The sequence below is a fragment of the Drosophila sulfurigaster genome, chromosome X, assembly GCF_023558435.1.
Source record: "Drosophila sulfurigaster albostrigata strain 15112-1811.04 chromosome X, ASM2355843v2, whole genome shotgun sequence".
NCBI lineage: Eukaryota > Metazoa > Arthropoda > Insecta > Diptera > Drosophilidae > Drosophila > Drosophila sulfurigaster.
This window is the reverse complement of record NC_084885.1, coordinates 8,780,677-8,805,228: the sequence shown is the minus strand read 5'-3', so window position 1 is coordinate 8,805,228 and position 24,552 is coordinate 8,780,677. Positions and strand designations below refer to the sequence as shown.

Below are 24,552 nucleotides of genomic sequence, written 5' to 3'. Positions count from 1 at the left end.
TTTCTTGTTGAAGGGGGAAAAATATATTTACGGGACAAATTGGGAATATCATTCGCAAACATTTACATATATCGGTTATTGAGTTTATATCAATCAATATGTTAATTGAATTGAAACCACAGATAAATATGGACGTCAAAATAGTGCAATTTATAATTTGTTCTGCACAAATACTATTCTATATAGTGTGAACAAATTTAGAAATCGATCAAAGTTATCTGAAGCGAGGTGGTGAAATATCATTTGTAATGTAAGATATGTATGTGATACCAACAAAAAAAATCTCAAAATACAGTGAAAATTGAGAAAAATAGAGTTATCGATCAAATAGCTGTAACACGTAAAATAGGTTACTCGGCATAAAATTATCTATCAAATAGCTGATCGATAATTGGTTACTCATCATAGAGTTATCGATTAAATAGCTGATCGATAACGCGTAAAATATGTTAGCATGTCGTCAATTAAACATTTAGTACTTATATTTTATGTAACGCTCTTAATCACTAAAACGAAACCTCGGCAAACTGTGAGGCGTATTTGAATAATGCAACATGCAACACATGATTATCGATAACACACTTATCACATTGATCAAAACGACATTTAATTGAAAGTTATCGAACATCTGAATATCCTCTATATGCGATATATCGTTGAAAACATTTACATTGAATTGATATCTAAATATGGACGTCAATTTGGACTCATTTTGTTGATTAACAATTTGTTGATTATTGTAATATTGCTGGCAAGTGATCAGTAATCGAAAGAGTTATCGGCGGCGAAGAAATCGAGACAGAATCGACAAATCGGGGATTGCCATTTGTATTAAGTATTCATTGTAACGAGATTATTTTCAACAAGAAAAAGTAGAATCGAACAATTTGGAGGTTGCCATTTAAAATCAATATTATTTACCATCTATATAAGTAACGCTATAACTGCATTCAATATCGATAAACATATATACTACTATATATGGACGTCTATTAAATACTTTGGTAATTCGTGAAACACGCAGACAATTGAAATCGAAGATTCGTAAAGACTTGAAGCCGAAAACAGATGTGAATGAAATGAGTGAATGAGTGTCTTGAATGGAATGGAGATCGTTGATACCAGAGACGATTAAGTTAGAAGTTAGCTCCTCAAACATTAATTAAACTGCAGTCCCATTGATGACGTCGTAGACCTCGCGATATTGAGATTGGGACTGTTGAGATTGCGGTTGCTGTTGCGATTGCGATTGCGATTGTGGCATATTGATGCCGCCAAAGAGACTGGCATGGGAGCGACGACGTTCGCGCTCGAGTTCATCGAGATCGAAGGCATCGCTGACCGCAAAGCTCGCACGTCGCTGCGCATCATCGAAGGCGTAAGCGCGCTGAAACTTGGGCGGATGCACTTGAGCACTCACAACTGGAGGCGCCGCATTGTTGGCCACATACAACGGCTGCGGATGATGATAGATGTTCGCATTGGCGCTTGTGCCGTGACCATAGTTCGATGGCGACGATGGAATCGCTGCTGGCCATTGAACGCCTGATTTGCTGGCTTGAGATGGCTTTGATGCTGGCAGCAAATCCTCGTTGGGCCGAGGAGGCAACGGCAATGGCAGCGTCAACGTTGACAGATAACGATTCTGTTGCTGCAACTGTTGCTGATGCTGTTGCATTAGCTGCGTGAAACGCTGCTGGCTCGCACTGAAGCTGCTCTGCAGCGAACCCAAACTGTCCTGGCTGCCAGCCGGCTGACGCATAAAGCATCGTGGGAGCGTCCGACTCTGGCCATGCTCCGAGGCGAGGCGCTGCTGTGAAGCCCATGGCCAGATCTCGGATTGGGGCGTGTGCAGTGACAGATTCGAGTTGAGTTTGCGCAGCTGTTGCATCGGCATCGCTGGCATCGGATCGACACACATCGAGCTGCGGCGCGGCATTGTAAATTGTCCGGGATCTGTGAAGGAAAATACGAAGGAATATGTGACTTAAAGTTACAAGCTACCACAGAATATGAAAATCTCAATATTATATAGCTTCAGATATGATCCTCTTAATTGCAGTAGTTATTAATTGACAAGTAGATAATACTTCATATATATGTACTAGCATTTTGTGAATGCGAAAAAAAAAACTAGCGTACAGTTGACTTTTAGAGACCCTTTATCTATCTCAATATTATATAGCTTCAGATATGATCCTCTTAATACATCACATTTACTAGAACTTTACAAATACAAAGACCCTGTGGCTTTAGAGTTCCTTGGGGTACAAGCAAACATTTCACTTGCGAAGACTTGAAATGTACATACATATCCTATTACTTGCTGTTTGAAATGTGAGATTCGATATTCTTATGTGCAATACATATTCATTGTGTTTACTTAATGAAATACACAATACATATTTGACTTGTAGAGACGCTTTAGCTATCTTAAAATTCTATAGCTTCCTCTTAATTGACGAGTAGATAAAAGTACATCATATATATGTACTAGCATTTTGTGAACGCGAATAAAAAACTAGCGAACAGTTTACTTGTTGAGACCCTCTAGCTTTAGAGTTTTTTTGGCGTGCAAGTCGCTTGTTATATTAATTTATGCTTTTCCACTTCTGGAGACCCTTTAAACAGTTGGAAAATATGAATTTTTTCACTTTTATTTCTGCTGTTTAAAATATTAGTTTCGTTATTCTTATTTGCAATATGTGTTGCTTGTTTTCACTTTGTGAGTACGAAAGTAACAAGCGAACATTAGACTTTAAGAGACCTTTTCATGACACTAAAATCTGGTATGAACTAATATCTTATAATACTTCGAGCACCAAGTACATGGATTGGATATTAAAGAAACACTGTAACCACAATAAAATGCAATAGATACCCTGTAATTCAGGGAGTGTACATATGTATGACTGCGAAAGTCGACTTTGAGAGACCCTTCGCCTTGAATACATTTTAATTAAGACGATTTACTTCATGACTGCGAAAGTAACAAGCAAAAATTAGACTATGAAAGACTCTTCGCCTTGACTCCTACTAACCCATGGTAGCTAATTCGTGTGATTAACAACTTATCAAAGAACTTTTTACTTTATAAAAATGAAAGTAACAAGCAAACATTCGACTTTGAGACCCTTTCGTGGCACTTTAAATCTTCGACGAACGGATATCTTATAATGCTTTCAAAACTGTCGATTATTTGCTCCAAGTACCTGGATTGGATACTAAAGATACGCTGTAACCACAATGCAATGCAGTAGATACCCTGCAAGTAAGGATCTTAAAAGCACAGCCACAACCTGGACTCACCGGTCACAACGTAGAGATGATCGCCGTCTAGAGTGACGCCAGGTGGCGATCGAAACTGCCGAAATCCGTTGTCATCGCCATCGGCATCATCATCGTTGTTGTTGTTGTTGCTGCGCTCATGCGAACTCTCCTCGTGGGAGCGTCGCTTCGACGAATGCGACGACTGTGGCGGCTCTGGCGACTCCACAGAATCCTCGCTAGGGATGTAGTAGATGTTCTTGGGCTTGGCTCGCATGCCGGCTCGCTTGCAGAACTCGTTGAAGAGCTCGTCCTTGGTTTTGCGCAGACCACGCTTCAAGCCGCAGAGACGTGCCTCGGTCATGTCGTCGTCTTCGTCATCGTGCTCCTCGCCGTGATTACGTGGCAAGTGCTGTGTGTTGGTGGCCATGTTGCGCTGCTGTTTCCGCTGCAGCTGGGCACTCGGATTGAAGATGTCGGTGGCCGTCGAGACGGAGCGAGTGAGTGGAAACTCCTGCGGCAAATCAGCGAACGTCGCCGGCGGTGCGGGTAGCGGCAATGTGGCATGCAACGGCAAACGTGTTGCCGCTGGTGCTGGCGTTGGCTCCATGCACAGCTCGTTCAGCGACTTGGCAAAGCTGCGCGAATGCAGATTGCACTTGGACACCGCCGGCTTCTCGAAGAAGAAGCTGTTGAAGAAAAAGAAAGAGAATGAACGAGGTGAGCCTTAAGACAATTTCAAGTTCTTTGGCACTTACCGTCGCTCCAGATCATTGTGCAAATACAGATTCAAATTGGAGCCGCCACCACCACCACCACCAGCAGCAGCAGCAGCAGGAGCAGCAGCAGCATTGGGATGCTTGCGGCACGCATAGCCACCGGGCAGTGTTTGCGTGTTGCACGTTGCAGGCAACGGACCGCGACCCGCATCGTGCACTTGATGCAAGCGAGCGTTCATCGAGCGCAGCAGAAACTGTTGATACAGCTGCTCCTGCTGCTGATGCTGTGGCTGCAACGGATCACGCGGCTGCTGCTGTTGCTTGGCGGATGCATTGAGCGACTCCTCCGAGGAAGCGAGAGCTGCAGCGTTGCCCGGTTGCCTGAAGCGCTTGTAGGAATGCGTGCGAGCGTGCTGCTGCTGCGACTGCTCCTCCTGGATCTTGGCATGTATGTTGGCCACGCTGAAGCAGGGCAAACGCTGTGGAAGAGTGGGGAGCAAAGGACAAGGGCAACATGTTTGAATGGAAAAGGAGGATAAATAAGTTACAGTCAAATGGAAAGAAAAGTATTACATTTTATTATTGCGTGTTGCAAAACTCATTATCAGAATCAACAGAAGTATAATTACGAGTTAAAAAGTGTGCTCGACTGTAAGATACCCACGATCTATAATGAATACATTTATATACCAGCAAAATACTACAAATATTCCAAAGGATACAGCAATGTTGGAATTTAATTTATATTGGCGCATGCATTATTATTAGCATTCTCATGGTTATGGAAATTTCATTAGAATTCACATTAATAACTGTGATGTCAATACAAATATATTTTATATAGTGCAAAATATACCATAGAGTGCACACTATACCAGATTGTCAGCCAAATTAGGAATCATAGAAACTGTAGTTATAATGGTCTGTACCGAAATTCGAGACTCTTGCTTCGAAATAACGCTTTATTTAATTTTTGTCGATTGGGGGAAGCGAAAATGGGCGTGGTAAAAATTTGAAGCAAACTTAATCTACGTTCAAACATAAAAAATGCTATCGAAAAGAATTAGATCTCTATCTCTTATAGTGTCTAAGATCTTGGTGTTCATACTGACAGACGGACATGACTATATCGCCTGGGCTGTCAAGTATATATATTCTTTGTGGAGTCGAAGATACCTCTTTCTGCATGTTGCAGGCATTTCCTACATGCACATATGTTAGTTATCATACCCTTCTACCATATGGGTATCCTTCTACCCATACGGGTATAAAAATACATTCAGCACATCAAAACAACTCTTTGATTGCTTAACATTCAAAGATTTGCTTTCACTTTGTTTCCTTGCTCGCTTTATGTCATGTGCTGCGACCTTTGGAAACATGTATTTAGATGCAAAAATTCTTGATAAACTGCAACAGCAATATTGCATTGATTTGAGCTAAATTAGTTACGACTTTGACGAGTGCTGTGATAATCATAATAATCAAAGGCGGATGTGTTTCTCTGTATGTGTACTTACGCTGTAATAACTGAATTCCTGCAGATGAATGTACAGAAAGATGTTGAGCACACCGACAAATTCGGTGGCAATGAAGCCAAACACGAATAGAAAGAAACTCTGACCGTAGGTAACCTTAAAGAGCGCTGGTTGCAGTGGGGAACGAGGTCGCAACTTCGAACCGATCTCTGCTTTTAGTATCGATATATAGGCTATCAAACCGATCAGCATAATCAGTCCTGAAAGGAGAAAATCATTAACGGTGGCATCATTAAAACTGATATAGAAATTTTGATGTTATCATAAATCTTAATGCTAATAAGTGCATTATTTTTAGCATTATAAAACCTTGTCCTCAATGTTGGAATTTTATTGATATCATGCATTAGCATTATCATAATTACTGAATTTGCATTAGAATTCACATTAATGACTTTGATATCATTACGATAAGCATTAGAAAGCGCTAGAATTTAATTTCGATTGGCGTAATCATTGGCTTTACCAATAATATTGAATTTGAATTTACTTTAACATTCAAGTTTCAAATGCATTTGAATTATTATAGGACTTGGCATTATAACTATCATCATTGCTAATGTGTACGAATCGAATCCTCATAGATAGTATTAATATTAAAATTATCACGAAACTTTCATTTCTCATTAGCGTTAATATAAAAATTAGGGTTGTGGTTGAACTTTCATTAGAATTCACATTAGAATTATTATTAAAATTGGCATTTTTATTGAACTTACATTAAAGTTAGTATTAGTATTTTCGTTTAACTTTTTTTAGAGTTCACGTTAATGGAGTATTAATGCTGATATTGGCATTATGATTTACATTGAAATTTAATTGAATTTGCTTCTGCAATTAGTATTAGTATTGGAGATAGCTTTATAATTGCATTTTGCATTGAAACTACAAAGATTGCATTGAAATTACTATCGAATGTTAGAATTAGCATTTGAAATAGTGTTGAGCGTTTAACTCTAGTAATCGCATTACGATTAGCATTGGAAATTTCATTGAATGTTGAAATTATCATTGAGTTTTTGCATTTGCAATTACTATTGAAGTTTGAGCGATTGTCATCAGTTTTATTATCCGCGCACTTACCACTCACAATGAAGAGGATGCCAGCAGTGAAATAGTAGAGACTATTGCGATGCGAGCACGTGGGGATCAGAAAGATGATAAAGCTGATGACCAGCACAATGCCAGCGCCCAGGAAGATGGGACACGACTTCGTTACCGTATCTGCAAAAAAAAAAGTGAGAGCGGGCGATAGTGGTTAGCAAAGCAAAGCTGTTGCCTGAATGCTTTGACCATGAGGGAGGAGGAGCAAGCGAAGAGGATAGATAGTAAAAAATGAGAAAAAAAGTAAAGCGAAAAACAAACAGAAATGTGAAAAGTGAAAGTAGCCACGTCGTGTGGTTTTTTGCCTTCGGCGCTGGCTCAGGTTCAAAATCAAAAAGCGAAATGCGAAAAGCTTAGACCAGCAAAAAATGTGCAAAAATAATACAAGAAAATGTGAAAAATGTCAAACAACAGGAACAGCAGCAGCAGCAGAAGCAGAAGCAGAAGCAGTTGGTTGTCTAATAGTTTTTATGGTATTTTATTGAATGTATGAAATTGCCACCAGCGGCGCCTTTGAAATTAATAACAATGCTTTTGCGCTTTATTTGTTGTGGTTGTTTGTTTGCTGCTTGCTAATTGAATATTTTCAGTTCAAAGATTGCCAATGAAAAGGAGAGAAATGAAAACATAATCATCATCACATAAGAATTGCAATCGAAATCAATATATGTATGTAGGCGACACACACATCGAAAAATGCGTAGGAAAACGGAAGATGATGATGAACAGAGAGACAATGGAAATCGTCTGTGTACAATAAGATTTGTTCTAAGCTTCTACTTCTACTTCTACTTCTACTTTCGAATGCACTTGCAGAATGTATTCATATGAAGTGCTCTTGGGGTGGAGAATGGTCCTTCTCGATTTTAAGTCTCTGCTAATCCAATTAGAAACGGTTGAAGCTGAACGAATAACTATTGAATTCCCATGAAGTATTGGTAGAACGCAATCTCTCCCCCTTTCTCTCACTCTCACTCTCTCTATCGCAGTCTTTGGTTTCTCTCTCGCTTCTAAGCATTAATCCCGGCATGCATTTAATTACCAGCAATGCTACGGATTGTAAGCTGCTGCTGCTCCTTGCTAATGGGTGTTGTCCTTGAAGCCAGCTTGCATCAACTGCTGCTACTCATCTCGCATTTAAGCGCCAAGGATTTTGTTGCGTACCAGCAAACAGCAACCAACAAACAACCAGCAACCAACCAACCAACAACCAAGCAACCAACCAACCAACCAACCAACCACCAACCAACCACCAACCAACCAATGCAAATTCAAATACAAGTGAAAATTCAAATGCAAAACGAAAATAGCAATGCAACTGAAAGTGATGGGAATTATTATAAATTAAAAATCCGTGCTCTGCAGCTGTTGTGTAATCCCACAACCACGCACACTTACTACTTACAGGGTATCGCTGGCGTCGAGTCGTGCGGATCCGGTTGATATCCCTCCTGGGGGAAGTAATCAATTTTGACGCAGTTGTATGTGTCGACATCCTTGCCTGCAAAAACATTTCAATTACATGCAAAACACGCAATAAAAATCTCTGTGTGTGTGTGAATGTGTGCCACTAGCACATACCCTGTAAATTTATGAGATTTAGTTTTGTGAATGACATTAAAGGTTTTATCGCATTTGTGATTAAGGCATGTGTTTATTCGCCAGCTTCTTCTGTCTATATACATGTTCATGAGTTACAGGGTATGCTGGACTATATTCTTTGAACATTTTGCATATTTTGTGTAAAGTTGCGTGTTTCAAGAACTTGCGCTTTTGTTGTTAAGTTTGATAGAAGTACATGGAATGTTGAACTACATTTTTAAAATTTCCCATATTTTGTGTACAGTTGTGTGCTAGAAAAACTTGTAAAAAGTATTGTTTATTTATCAAATGTAGCTACTTTCGTAAATTACAGGGTATGCTGAACTTTATTTGTACCTTGTCACATGTGTTGTCTGCAGTTGTGCATACTGAATATGATTAAATTATGTGCTTGAACAATTTGAATGAACACCTTGACTCTAATATACCCGACTGCTGCTCATATGGAGCTACAGGGTGTCGGTGTGAGGCAAATAAATCAGTTGTGACAGCCCGAGTGCGAGTCAGAGTCACTAATTGGCGGCTGTTGCTGCATTTTTGTTTGTTCACTTGATTGACTGACACGATGATTGGTCAACTATCAAGAACAGATGATTGACTGACTGACTGACTGACTAACCAGACTGATTGACAAACAGTTTGACTTGCATATTTTCTGTTGGTCGGATATTACTCTGTTGATTGCACTGAACGTGGCGTATACGCAATGTCATTGACTCGAGCATTTGTCTTCATTTTCGGAGGGTTGGGATGGGAAACTCACCTGGCAGCGTTGTGCACAATATCCAGAGGCTGGACTTGGTGTATTTGGTTAGGTAGACGCCATCGTCGAGTGCCTTGAAATTCGGCGTCCCATTATATTTCGCATTGGGCAGCTTCTCCTCCGTATAGAGCCATTGGGGGCCGGCCAATGCGGCTATAACAATTGCCACCGAAATGCTGCAAAAACGAGAAAGGCGAGAGACCCAGAAAAAAAAAGACGAGGCCATCAAAAAGTCACTCTGCATACGTTTCTCTCTCTCTCTCGCTCTCTTGCTGCTGTCTCTTTCTTTTGCTGTGTGGCCTGCAGTCTATGCATGTTTTTCCACCGATAGCAACACCCAGAGAACACATCCACACAGAGCCTTACAGTTTGGCAGCGTTTGTAATGATGTAAAATACCAGCGTGTGTGCTTCACTCCGCTCTCTCACTCTTTCGTGCGTGTGTGTGTGTGTGTGTGTGTGTGTGTGTGTGTGTGTGTGTCTGCTGAATGCTGATTAAAAATATCTGATGTCTGTGTCGTTAGCAGCAGAGAATAATTCGTTCTCTAAACTGAACACAATGCTCAACTAGTTCATACGCAGCAAGTGTACAAAACACTCAATAATCAAATATCATTATGCCATTTTGCATCAAGAAATCGGTGAAATGTTTATTAAAAAGATGTCTGCAATGAGAACGCCATACTTATGTGACGTTGAATCATAAAGCATCAATTGTGCAAATACTTCACAGTTTAACACCTAGCACGTTAGAACGCTACAAAGCAGTGCAATGTTATTCTTAAAATATACCAAATTAATATACTAAAATATACCAATTGTTATATTTGGTAGATCGGTATACTATTCCGGTATTTTTCTTATATACCGAATTAATATACTTAAAATACCACAGGTTATATTTAGTATATTTGGTTAGAGAACTACAAAGATTTTTGCAATGACACAAATCGCACTAATTATCAATCAACAACTTTTAAATAATAATTAGAATTTCCAAAATATTCTGTACAATTTTTTTATTCAAATTAGAAAGTAAGAAATTACGATAAAAAACTTTAAACTTTTGTATTATAACTTTCTGCTATGAAACCACGATAATTAAAATAATTTAATTAAACCAAAGGCCTTTGCAGTCAGTGTTATAGATACGTTAATGTTAATTTAAATTATATTTCTATTTTTCTTAAGCAATAATAAAATATTTACAATAAATATAATTGTAATGTTATGATCATTTTTGCCAAATAAGAGTTACGCTCGAAGGAAAGAGGAATAATTAACAACTTTGTATGTCGCACAACGTGAAACTCTTGCTATAAACACGAAATTATTAAACTATATTTTTGCAAATGAAATATCAATAATTGAAGTAAAACATAAAAAATAAATAAATAAAATGAATCAAAAGTCAACATTTCCTTTTGATGCCTTCAATGCTTGCAATGACACATAATCAATAAGCCGCAAATATGCAAATACTTTCTTCAATTAATTGTTATACTTCATTAAATATGCTATGCGCATATACATATGTATGAATGTATTTACTTTACGATATAATTAATAACTGCAAGTGTGTCTTTGACCAATTAATGCGCTCAGAATTCCGCACATTTGTGACGCATTTTCTCAACAATAATTTACTCGCTGCGCAATTGCAAAATTCCCGTTTAAAATTTAATTACCGCAAGGAATTAACGATTGTCTTTTGAAGAGATTAAAGTATTATAATCGACATCTTTTCAATAAACAACAACAGGTGGCAAATAAGCTCTGAAGTCTTAGAATTGAGCACAATTCCAATTGAATTTAAATGTCGCTCGACTAATCAAGTGTGGCAAACTCTGTTCACTTTAATATATTTTAAGGAGCATTCAAGTTACGAGCTGGCAACGGGACAGCCAAAAAAAAAACCAAGGTACATGAAAGTATGAAAAAAAGCAGCAAGAGCAAGAAATAAAAAAATGACAAGTGAAAAAGTGAGAAAGAACGTTAATGGGCTTCCAGTTGATATGCATATATAAATGCCGCACAAATTGTTGGTTTAAAAAAAAAAGCGAGTAAGAAGAAGCTGTAGTCGAGTATGCTCGACTGTGAGATACCCGCTATGCATTTTAAACAAAAGCATATTCTAAAAATATACCAAAAATCTTATAAAATGTATGTATGTATGGTCATATTTGGTATATTGATATAGTACTACATTAAAAATATACCAAAATGTGAGATATTTTTATTTAATAAAACCATATTCTAAAAATATATCAATTTAATATACCTAAAAATATACCAAAATATAACGAAGGTAATATTCTGCATATTGGTATAGTATTACATTCAAAATATACCATAGCAATAGGCTTTTTTAGCATGCAAAAGTATTTCTTAAACAAGTAAGATAGCTACAGTCGAGTGTGACTGACTGTGATATACCCGGTACCCATTGTGTACACAAGCAAAAGAAAGTGCTGTATTCATTTTAAAATATACCAAATTACAAAATACTAAAAATATATCAAAAACTATATTTGGCATATCGATGTATTAATATATTTTAAATATACCGTACTAAAAATAACTGATTGTCAGCCAAAGCTCTAAGACCCCTAGTACAAAATATTTCTTAAATAACTTCTACAATTTTTATCCAATCGCAATTAAGTTTTCAGGAATTATAAGGACTATAGTTATTTTTGTATATACCAAAAATCGCTCTTCAAAATTACGGTTTTTATTTGATTATTATAGATTTGCAGGGTCGGAAGTGAGTGTGGCAAAGATTGAAGCAAACTTGATCTGCGTGCAAACATTAATTATATCCTTTTTAACGTTTCGTATTCGCGAGTGCACTCATCCGACGTTCTTAACTCGTTTGCAATTTGCCTGAAGAGTGTTTTATTCAGCAGCGCATGAATATTGCATTCACTTGTCAGTCACAACAAGCATTCATAAGCATTCACTTAACTCTGCTGCATGATTCATTCGCATGGCAAATGAATGTCAGTCAGTCAAGACGTTTTCGGGCAATTCGTCTGCCCAAGCGAGGGTTGATCAACAAGTTGTATGTTGCAGTCTTGCATTTGGGTTGCTGTTAGATAACATTCGAATTTTTCGAGTGCATCGCTTTTAATTAGCACAACTCGAAGCTCGATGCTTGCTATTGTTCTCTGTTGCCTAGCAACTGAAATCAAAATCTTTACTAATACAATGAAATCGAACTTGCAAGCAAAATCGATAATTATTAAACATGATTTCAATGCTCTCCCAAGGTTATTTATGTTATTTTGTGAACAAAATTGTGTGCGCAAATTGCGTAACATTTATGAAATAAACAAACAATATAATTGAGTTGAGTAATTCTTGGAGAATTTTATAACGAATTAATCTGTTTGAGCAGCAAATGTCAATTAAGAGTTTTGAATTTGAAACTACACTTGTTCTAATTGGAATAGTTTCCTTTATCAAACTGCAAATAGCAAATATACCAAACTAATGTACCACAGAAGTACTAAAAGTAAACAAAATAATATATTTGGTATATTCAAAATATACCAGATTTTCAACCAAAGCACTTGAGCACCATTCAAAAATATTTCTCAAATGAACGTTGCGTATACGTGATATTTTGGTTTTCTGGATTGCACTTAGCTGATTAAAGAAAATTTTGATTATATTTTACTAGCAGTTCATTTCATGTTTTACACAACAAATTAAAGTTTGAATTTCATTTATTTATATCCTTATTGCAATGAAATAAGTCAGAGAAATATCATTCAAGATAGTTTAAATATTGTTTGTTTGATTACAAAAATTAATACAATTTAAAGCTTCAAAAAGTTGTTCACATTTCCTAAAACAAATTCAATAATAAATTGATGTATATTAACAGAATTTAAAGCCTTCACTCTTTTGCATATTTTATATGCATAAATTTTAGCGTGTATTTTCTACCACATAATTTTTGTGTGTCTGCTTGACAAAGTATTTATGATATTGGCCTTCAATCAGCAAGGGGAAAGAAACCTGACAAATGCTAGCTGCAAAATCAATGTAAAGCTCTTCATGTGCGTTGTGATTGAGAGTGGAGTCGAGTCGAGTCGAGACGAGACGAGACGAGAGTCCTTAACGTTTCTCGCACATCCGCTGGCAGGCGCTAAAAGAACTCAACGACGACGCGCGTATTTTGCACGTTTCACGTTTTGCCAGCAGGACAGCCAGAGAGGGAAAAAAGAGAATGATGAGTATGAGGATGAGGATAAAGGCGACAGGACAGTAAAGAAACAGCAGCAGCAGAAGCTGCCTTCGGCCTCGGCTTCAACTCTGCACTCAGAAGACATGCAGCACTATTCTGAGCGACATGATGACATCGTCCTGCGGAGGACGATGTCTCTGGCAGGACTCTGACGACTGACTGACTGTTTTACTTGTTCTTCGTCGGCCTGGCAAATAATTGTGTTAGCGACACAAATCACTGCAAAGTGGGCTTAATTTGTTCGCAAACTATTTGCACAGACCCTCCAACACATTTTCTTCTTCCTTCCCTTCCCTTCCCTTCCCTTCCCTTCCCTTCCCTTCCCTTCTATAACATTATCAAGAGCATCAACTTTTGTATTTTTGCTATGCGCCATTTTCCATTTCACACACATTTTGCATTTCGCTTAATTTAGGGAAAAAACCTTTTTCGACAATGACAATCGCAATTTTGCGATTTCGCCCTCGCGCATTCTTTCTGGCAAATTCCCGCGCTTTCGCCATTGCTCACAAATATTTGCAAGTTCAACAACAACAATTTATCAGCTCATTTTGTCATCTACAAACATTTACAACCTTGCGCTATTTTCTATCAATTTTGTGTGTGTCCTTGTTTAATTGCTTTCGACTTTCATAATATTAATGAAATTACTTGCTTGTTAATTGCAATTTCATTTGGTGCTCTTAAATTTGGATTAAAACAATATTACGTATACGCAGTGGTTGCAATTTCTTAGCAGCTTAGCTGCAACTTGTTGTTGCGTATTATTTCTGCGAAAATTAATATGCAGCATAAGTAAAAGCTTTGAAATGCAATCCAAACTTTGCGAACTATTGTTTATTGGCTGTAAAAGTTTATTTTCGAATAAACTGCTAAGCAGAGATTGATGAGTTAATACAATGGAAGGCGGGAAAAAACGTAATCAAATATTGATTGGATATATATTTGGTATGCTTTTAAACTACTATACTCAAAATATACCATATAGTACAAAAGAATAAACTGCATTTGACTATATTTGGTATATTAATATACTGATATATTTAAAATATACCAGAGTACGAAATAATATACCTAAGGCTATATTTGGTACATTGATATACCGCAACACCTAAAATATGCCATGGATTGCAATATCGATGGTAATATTTGGTATATCGATAACTAATACATTCAAAATATACTGTAGAGTATGAAATAATATACCAAATGCCATATTTGGTATATTGATATATTGTTATATTCGACAATAGTTGGTGGAAGAATTCTTTAGCTTTTTTAAGTTTAATTGAATTAACACATGCACGTCAGTGCAGTTTTGGTTTGGTTTTCATAATGTTCATTTATTCTAAGTAAAATATTCTCTTACCCTAAGTACATAAGTTCAGCGCGCACTGCGCTGCCGGTTCGGCCGGCAGCGGCGCGGCTGCATTATATATTACTTATATGTATATACTTATATGTCAATGGACAAGCATGCTTTTGTCTTACATAAATTCTTTAGAGTGAGAGAGTGTATTATGCACTTATGCATAGGGCACTGGCGGTCAGCGTGCATATGCTGACTTAGCCGAATTCGCACAAGCGGCGGATCATGTTACGCGCTCACTTGATTTTGTTATTGTTTATTATGATTTGTATGTGGCTGCACAAAGTGTTGCCGCCACATAAGTGCCAAACACAGTGTACACTCGATACAAATGGTAATCACAGTGTACACCCGATATGTATGACATATGTGCATATTACATCTCCCTCCTTTTGAAAATAACGTAATATAATGAAGTTATTTTAATTTATTGTTTTAAAATGTTTACAAATTTAAAATTGAAATTTTAAAAGGATTTTACTTTATCGTTTTTTTTTTTTTTAATTGAAATTGAAATATAAAATTTGATTTTTAGTTTAAAACGCGATTATATATATTTTTAATGTAAATAATAAAGTAATTATATATATATATTTTTTGTGTTTTGGTTGATCAGGCCAAGTTCTTTTTTTAAATTTTTTTAATTGAAAATTTTTAACCTATCCTTATGGACCTTTTGGGTTTTATTTTTCTCGCCTTTAATTACTACGTTATCTCTGTCTTCTATTTTAACTACTGTATAGGGTCCTAAATATACTGGGTCCAATTTATGGCCAGTTTCGTTTTTTAATATAACTTTATCTCCTATTTGTAGTTCGAAATCTACAGCCTTTTTGTCATAAATTTCTTTATTCTTAGTTTTGTATTTGTCGAGCATTATTCTCGCTCTTTTATAGGCTGATTCTAACCTAAACTTAACTTCTTTAGCGTAATCATCTATGTTATATAAAGGATCTATTCTATTTATAGTACTAAAATCATTTGGTAAATTATGCAATTTTCCAAAAACTAACTCATATGGACAATAGTTATGTGCCATAGGGGTCGTGTTGAAACAGTATACGAAATATTGAATCCATACGTCCCAATCAGTTTTATCAGCTGATATATAAGATCGTATATATTCATTGAAAGTTCTGTGACTTCTTTCGACTGTTCCAACGGTCTGGTGGTGGTGTGCAGTAGATGTTATGTTATTAATCTTTAAGTATTTGCACAAGTCATTTATAATTGAATTCTTATATTCCGTTCCCATGTCCGAAATGAACGTCTTCATTGGACCGTACTTGAGAATAAAAGATTCAAATATTGCTTTTGCTATTGTTGTTGCACTTTTGTTTGCAACTGGTATAGCTACTAAGTATTTAGTCAAGTCACATATAAGCGTGACTGCATATTCATTTCCATGCTCTGACTTTGGTAATGGACCAATTGTATCCACTATAACTCTGTCAAAAGCTTGTACTGGTGTTTCAGTAATTGTTAGCGGGGTCTTATTATGTTTAACTGTTTTTGATTTTTGGCATTTTTGACATTTCTGGATGTGCTGTGTTATATCACGAGTCATACCTTTCCAGTAATAATGTCTTTTGACCTTGGCCAAGGTTTTTGTAATGCCTGTGTGACCTCCTTGTATTGGATCGTCATGTAGTGTAGACAGTATAGCTTCTTTCTCTTTATTTGTATTTATTGTAGTCACCGGGTTGAGTAGCGCTACTCTTAATGTATTCAATTTTTCATTGCCCATTATTTTGAAATTATCTATTGAAATTTTCTCAAAGATATTTTCCCACGGTGCTATTTTTAATTGGCTTATTTGTAATATACCGGCTTCTTTCTCAAGCCTTGGAAATAGTTGACCTAAATCAATATTTCCATTTGTATATATGTCACCAATATCTATTCTTGCAATAATTTTCTTACCATGTTTAAAGAAACATAGCGAATCTTTTATATGCAAGGTCACTACTTTTCGTATTTCGTCATTGTTTATGACGTTGTATACGTTGGGCTGAGAAGCTTTTTCTGTAGATTGCCTTGGCAATTCTACTTTTTCATTTTCTGCGCAGAAATTTTGTCTACTTTGATATCTAGTAGTGACTTTTAATATATTTCGAGTTATATTTTGTAGATCTTTGATGGTTATCCTTGATAACGCATCGGCTACAAAGTTGTCCTTTCCCTTCAGATATTCCACAGTGAAATTATATTCTTCCAGCTCAAGTCGCATGCGCGTTAGCTTGGAGCTTGGATTAGTCATTGAAAACAGGTAAGTTAGAGGTCTATGATCAGTCTTGACAGTGAAGTGTCTACCATAAATATATGGTCTGAAATAAGTTATTGCCCAATGAATTGCTGTCAATTCTTGTTCTGTTGTACTTTTATTACTTTCACCCTTAGTAAACGATTTTGATGCATAAGCTACTGGAAGTTGGAGGCCATTTTTGTTTTGAGTTAAAACTGCTCCACACGCTTGCTTACTTGCATCCGTTATTATGCAAAATTCTTTGCTGAAGTCTGGGTATTGTAATAAATTCGGATTTACTAGTGCCGATTTGAGATGTTCGAAGGCATTCTGGCAATCAGTTGACCATTCGAATTTAACATCTTTTTACATAATCTTGTTATGTGACGAGCATAGTCGGCAAAATTTTTGATAAAGCGTCTATAGTAATTGCAAAATGCAACAAATCTTCTAGCGCTGTCCGCATCATGAGGGACTGGGTAATTTTTAATGACGTCGTATTTTTGTCGTCTGGCAAGATTCCTTTATCTGTGCATTTATGTCCCAGAAAGGTGACTTCATGCATGAAAAATGAGCATTTTCAGGATGTAACTTAAGGTTGTATTCCCTGCATTTCTCAAAAACATCAGTTAAGTTTTTAAGCATATGGTTTTCGGAACAACTTATAACTATTAAGTCATCCATATAAAGGAATGCTTGTGAAGGTTCTAATCCAGAGAATGCAATAGTCATCATTCTCTGAAATGAATTAGGCGCTATTTTTAAACCGAAAGGTAATCGTGTGAAACGATACGAGCCATTGCTCGTTGAAAATGACGTTATATCTCTTGAACCTTTTTCAAGTTCAATTTGATGAAAGCCAGACATTAAGTCCAGACATGAGAAATATTTCGCTCTTCCTAGTTGATCCAAAATATCATCAATTCTAGGTAGCGGGAATTTATCCGACAACAGTTTTTTATTAATTTGACGATAGTCAATTACTAATCGCCATTTTTTCGTATCAGATCCGGGAAGTGATTTCTTCGGAACTAATAAAAGTGGGCTGTTATATGCTGATACAGACGGTTCTACTATTTTATTATTTATTAATTTTTGTACCTGTATATTGATTTCGTCTTTCTGACTATGTGGACTTCTATAATTCTTTATGTATACTGGTTCATCATCTTTCAATCTTAACTTTTGCTTGTAGAAATTGTTGGTAGTGATTGATTCGGTTTCGAGTCCGAATACGTCACTAAACTGGGTGCATAAATTGGTCAATTCCTTTTTGAATTGTGGTGGGAAATTTTTAGCTAATTGAGATAAGACAGTTTTTTCTCTATTTTCTTGATTTTCGTGAACTATGTCATAGTTCGAAAGTGGTTCATATTTTAGGCTATGAATATTTACTATTTGATCATTACTGGTTGTATTCAGTAATCGGACAAATGCATTTTTGGTTGTTGCGACCGTGTTCGCAACATAAATGCTCATGTTGAATTTCCTGATTGGGTATTAATATAGCTTCTTCATCTGATGACAGATGAATCTTTCGGACAACTTGGGATCTTGCTGGTAGAACAATGGAATTATTACCAGAACTGTATGTTATTGGAACATAAATTGGGAAATTCAAATTATTTGGTCTCATTATGAGCCAATCTTCATTTGGTTTGAAGTCTAACTGGCAATTGAATTTTTTTGATAAAGTCAATGCCTATTATTCCATCACAAGGTATTGCGAAGTGCAAATTTACTAAGTGAAAATCGTGTGGAATTATGTATTTACCTGTCTGTATCTCTATTGAAATCAGTCCGTTTGACTGTATTATATCTTGGCTTATGCCTTGGATATTGATTTTTTTTGTTCATTTGGATATCATGAAAGATATCAGAATTTTCTTTTAACAGTGATATGTCTGCACCAGTATCTATTAAAAACACAAGCTTTTTATTAGTTTTTACATTGTAGAAATCTACAAATATATTTAAATTAAGATTGATGGTATGAACCGTATGTCCTATTGCTGAACATCTGAAGGTTGAGAGTTTCCCGAATTATTCTGGGCAACTCTAACATTGTTTGTATAGTTATTGTGGCCTCTATTCGAGTTGCCACGGCCTCTAGAGTTTCCTCTATTTTGGCCTCGTCCATTATTGTTATAATTGGAACCGTTGTAGTTGTTGTAATTGTAATTACGACTACGCGAGTTTCCTCTGAAACCTCCACGTCCGCGGTTTCCACCACGCTGTGAAGAATTTCTAAAATAAAGGACTGTATTTTGCTGTCCAGTTGCTTCTGTGCAACTGTTTACAAATTTCGATACAGCTTCATTCATGGTGTTGAAGGTGCCAGCCTGCATGATAAGTTTTACCTTATCAATTGCGCAATTCTTTGTCATTGCCTTAACTGCAGACTGTGTAGAATAACTTCTGGCTAACGCAAGTGGTAGGCCGTCCGTTATGTACGCACTTTCTAAAGCTTTTGTCATCTGCTCAACCTCTGCTGTGTATTGGTTAGCAGTTTTGTTGCGTTGCTGTAGATTCATCAGTTTAGCTGATAATACTTCTACAGTTTCGCCTTTGACATTGCTCTGTAGTCCGGAAATGATTTCTGATATAGTTGTTTCATTTCCGACTAAATTTCTGGCAACACCTTTTAGCTTGGTCTTTATCATTGACACAGCTAATTGTTCGTGTTCGCCTTTTATTGCATCGACAATGTTTAACGCATCAAGAAAACTTGTTAAGTTTTCCGCTTTACCATCGAAAAATGGTATAAGCTTTGATGCTGTATTAATGAATTCAATATTGGATTGTGCCATTGTGACTGTTTTGATTTCTATTACACTTGAATGTGTATCAGAATCAGAATCTACAGTTGACATTAGAATGGCTGGGATGGTAAGATTTGCCAAGTCTTGTTCTTGGACTTGTATATCCTCCTCTGTACTAGCCTCAAATTTTACTGGGGTATTCAGAATAGATGGCACAGTTAGATTAAGATTATGTTTCTCCTTTATACTTTGGAGATTATTTCTTAATCTTGTCAATAACCTTGACGTTTCTGACCAATGTTGATCGGTTAATACGTCTTTATGATTATAGATTAATATTCGTGCTTCATTAAAGCAGTCGATTAGGGTTATTGCGTGTCTATCTACTGTATCTCTGTGAGTTGGTCTATTCTGAGTTAAGCATTTGTATGCTTTTTCAAATCTGATTTTTATATTATGGATTCGTTCAGAAAGTTCTGACCATTCCATAATATGGGCTAGTAAGTGGTTCCTATACGAGGTTTAGTATTTGAATACCTCGTAGTTAATTTCCTCAGATTTCTCGTTAAATACCGTCATAATTTCTATGCCAGGTATTAACTTTAATAATTGAGCCTTTTCTTTATTAGATAGGCCAATAAATGGGGAGAAATCTAGGTCATATGTCCTTATATATATACTTTCGAAATTACATATATACGTGGGACTATATGACACGATGAAATTAACTCTTTTGATTAAGTCTGGGTCTCTTAACAAGACTTTCTTTAAACTTCTCTTTGCTAATTTACTCATAGCTTTTTTTGGAGTATTTTTATTTTACTTCATCAATTGACACGAGAGTGTCTGTACATATGGCCGAGAGTCTCTTAAAACTCCGGCTCATATTTCAAAATACTACCTATTAAGATTGTGTGTTTTGCTCTAGTGAGATTATTTTTCTTGATCAGATATATATATATAATTCAATTTTTCAATTCATTTTTCTTTATTAATAATCATTAATCATTCTACGATTTTCTTCATTTTTGTTCGTTCGCTTAATTATATTTCATTATGTTTAACTTCATTTATAGTTATAATATGTGCCTTGCTTTTTTTTAAATTCTGTCCAAGTCGTTTGCTTGGCTCGCGTATCTTTTCTTTAAGCATTTATTATGAAGTTTATACAGTTTGTAAAAGCAATTGGCACACATTATTATGACAATTATTAATAACATTATATTGACGAATTCCAAATCTATGTTATTTGGTTCGACTTTATTTATTACGTTAGCAGTGGAATCCACTGTCTTAACGTCTACTAACCCCATATTAGTTGGATTAATTTCTTTTAATTCAACTATGTTTTTATATGGGTCTTCTTCAGAATATTTACTTATTCTATTTGTCTCTATAGACATTAATTTTTTCTTAAGAATTTTGTCTTTAATAAAAATTCTGTTTCTGAATGCTATTGTTACATTTGAAAATTCTCATTTAGTTATGTTTAACAATTTCCTACCTAATTTTTCGTACAGCTATACGGGCTGCACTACTATCGAGCAAAAAGGTGTTTCGCACGATTATATAATTGTTTTATCTTAATTAATTATATTATGTTATATTCTATTCATTAGTTGATTCCTGCACTCTTTGTAGTGCTGCCGGCTTCTGTGCCCTCTGTGGCACTGTCGGTTCCTCGGCCAGCTTGACGTGCATGGCGTTGCCGGTGCTGGGTTGGCACAGGCTTGTTGCTTCCTCTATTCGCTTGTTGTTTCTTCTCTTTGATTGTTGTTGGCCAGCGTGATGCGCGTGGCGTTGCCGGTGCTGGGCTGGCACAGGCTGCTATTTCTTCTACTTCTTCGTAGGGGCACCGGTGCTGGCTGCACAGGTGAACTCACAATGCGGTGAGCTTAGTGGTCCCTCGCAGTCGTTTGGGCATGTCTTCATCAGGGCTGGTATCTTCTTTGCTGGCGGTGGTTGAGATTTGTTATTGATTTGTCGTTAACAACTTTGATATTTTTGATATTCACTGAGTGAGTATGTGGTGTAGGGTTTTCTTTTATCTGTTTCAGCTATTGCTGATAAAGGTCAAGCATGGTCTGTAGCCTTGCTGTTGCCTTCCACGGTGTCGGCCTCAGGTGAATATAATTGCCATTTAATGTGAGCAATTTCTTTATTCAATTTTTTAACCCGGCCACTGCGACCCATAACACTCACTACACTCTACTCACTCAGATTTTCTTTAATTTTTGTTCCAGTTGTTGTTAGCGCATCGCCGGTTGCGTTTCGTTGTTTGCTTATGTTGTCTTCGTTATTTGAGATAGAGATCCTGGAGTCCTGATCTTTCCTAGACCCACGTCACGGTCGCCATGTTATATTCGACAATAGTTGGTGGAAGAATTCTTTAGCTTTTTTAAGTTTAATTGAATTAACACATGCACGTCAGTGCAGTTTGGTTTGGTTTTCATAATGTTCATTTATTCTAAGTAAAATATTCTCTTACCCTAAGTACATAAGTTCAGCGCGCACTGCGCTGCCGGTTCGGCCGGCAGCGGCGCGGCTGCATTATATATTACTTATATGTATATACTTATATGTCAATGGACAAGCATGCTTTTGTCTTACATAAATTCTTTAGAGTGAGAGAGTGTATTATGCACTTATGCATAGGGCACTGGCGGTCAGCGTGCATATGCTGACTTAGCCGAATTCGCACAAGCGGCGGATCATGTTACGCGCTCACTTGATTTTGTTATTGTTTATTATGATTTGTATGTGGCTGCACAAAGTGTTGCCGCCACATAAGTGCCAAACACAGTGTACACTCGATACAAATGGTAATCACAGTGTACACCCGATATGTATGACATATGTGCATATTACAATATTACAATACTTAAAATATACCACAGAGTACAAAATAATATATACCGAAGGCTATATTTGGTACATTGGTATTTTATTATACTCAACATGGATTGCAATATCGAAGGTTGTATTTCGTATATCGCTATAATAATACATTACAAATATACTATGGAGTACGAAATAATTGATGCGGTATATTGAAATACTGCTACACTTAAAATATACCACAAAGTACATAAAATTGTAGCGAAGGCTATATTTGGTATATTGATATACTATTACATGAAAAATATTCCAAAAACTGCAATTTAAATTGAATGTATTATGATATAATATTTAATCTATAACGGAAAATGAAGAAACTGCTAAGCAGAAAATAAAACATAATCAAATTTTAGTCAAATTTAATTTGAACATTGTTGAAATTGAATATTGCATAAAATGAAAAATTAGAATCATAGTTTGATTGTCTTGATTTCAATTAAACTACGAACAAATATGAAAGTTTATTTAGATGAACAATCAGTAATAAAAGTCGTAAGCTGCTGGTGAAAAGAAAAACGATTGCAACAGGCAATGACAGCTTCACGGTTTTGCGCTGTCTATCAGTGCGTATACTTAATGTCGCTGTTGAGCTGAATTAAATCACTCACCTGGCTGCAACAGGTGTCAACAGCCACAGGTAACCACTTTTGGCTTTGCCACTCGCACTGACTTTGCCCGTCTTGTTGCCGCTGTTGCTGTTGTTGTTGCTGTTGCTGCTGCTGCTGCTGTCGTTGTTCATCGTGTCGACAACATGCGACTGATTGTCAGCAACAGTTGCTGCTGCTGCCTCTTTTGTTGGTGTTGTGATGGTGACAGTACGCTGTTGTCTCTGCTGCTGCTGTCGTGTTTCATTCGCATTGTTGTTGCTGCTGCTGCTATTGTTGTTATTGTTATTGGTGTTGCTGTTGTTGCTGTTGTTGTTGAGCTGCACATTATTAAACTGCAAATCGCTAAAACTGCTGATGCTGCCAAATCCTGTCGCCGGAATGCTGCCCGAAATTGTATTGATGACGCCCGTCTGTTGCTGCTGCTGTAGCTGCAACTGTTGTTGCTGTTGTGGGGTGCGCTTAAGGCAACCGCGTGGCAATGTTGCATATGGCGATTGCTGCTGCTGCTGCGGTGGATAACTGTGCTCGATCGAAGCGCTCGTTGTCAGCTGATGTTTGCCCAATTGCTGCTGTGCATCAGCATGTTGCTGCTGCTGTTGCTGTTGCTGTTGCTCGTAACTGTTGCTTCTGCTGTACTGTGCGCTGTAGCTAACAAGTTGTTGCTGCTGTTGCTGTTGCTGTTCGTAGCTGTTGCTTTGTTTATACTTTATGATGCTATTGCAATGTTGCTGCTGTTGTTGCTGTTGCTGCTGCTGTTGGTTGCTGCTGCTGCGTGGCGTGGGCAGCGTGCTGATGCTGTTGATGCTGTGCGTGGAGGCCACGCGAAACACATTTGGCACCGTTGGATGATCACGCATTTTCACACAGTAACAAAAATACTTAAAAAAAACAATTGCGTTGGCGCCAAAAAAAAATTAAAATACACTATGAACACAAGTGATATTTGTGGCTGTTGCTGTTGCTGCTGCTGTTGTTGTTGCTGGACTGTTTGGGATCGTGGACTGTTTGCCACGTCAACGTGCGACGCGTTTAACAACTGCTCAACGACTGAAATTGCTGAACGGATGCCAACAAAGCCAGCCAGGATGTCGAGTCCTGAGCAAAATAAACACGAACAGCAGCCGAGCAGAAAGCAACGAAGGGTTCGTGCGGCGACACCGCCTCTCTGTGTGTGTGTCTGTGGCATGGGGCATGTGGCATGTGGCATGTGGCATGGGGCAGGTTTTGGCTGCCTGAGTGCCTGACTGCCTGGTTGACTGCTGGCGTCGCATCTACGCAGCTCAAAAGCGATTATAAAACAGCAGCAGCAGGAACAGCAGCAACAACAATGACCAAAACACCAGCAACAACAATAACAGCACAGATTGCAGCTGCAATTTGAGCAACAACAACAATAACAGCTCAAGTTTGAGCCACAAGCAAA

At 37.1% G+C, this 24,552-nt stretch overlaps 1 protein-coding gene across 1 annotated transcript; it reads right to left on the bottom strand.

Annotated features, from left to right (window-relative positions):
* Positions 1-76: 76 nt before the first annotated feature.
* Positions 77-24,015, bottom strand: LOC133847738 (uncharacterized). Its single transcript, XM_062282933.1, is given in 10 exon segments — positions 77-1,956; positions 3,310-3,956; positions 4,026-4,465; positions 5,507-5,724; positions 6,608-6,748; positions 8,034-8,129; positions 8,994-9,169; positions 23,130-23,198; positions 23,200-23,237; positions 23,273-24,015. Coding segments are annotated over 10 exon segments (3,333 nt in total). The 5' UTR covers positions 23,987-24,015; the 3' UTR covers positions 77-1,162.
* Between the last annotated feature and the right edge of the window lie 537 nt (positions 24,016-24,552).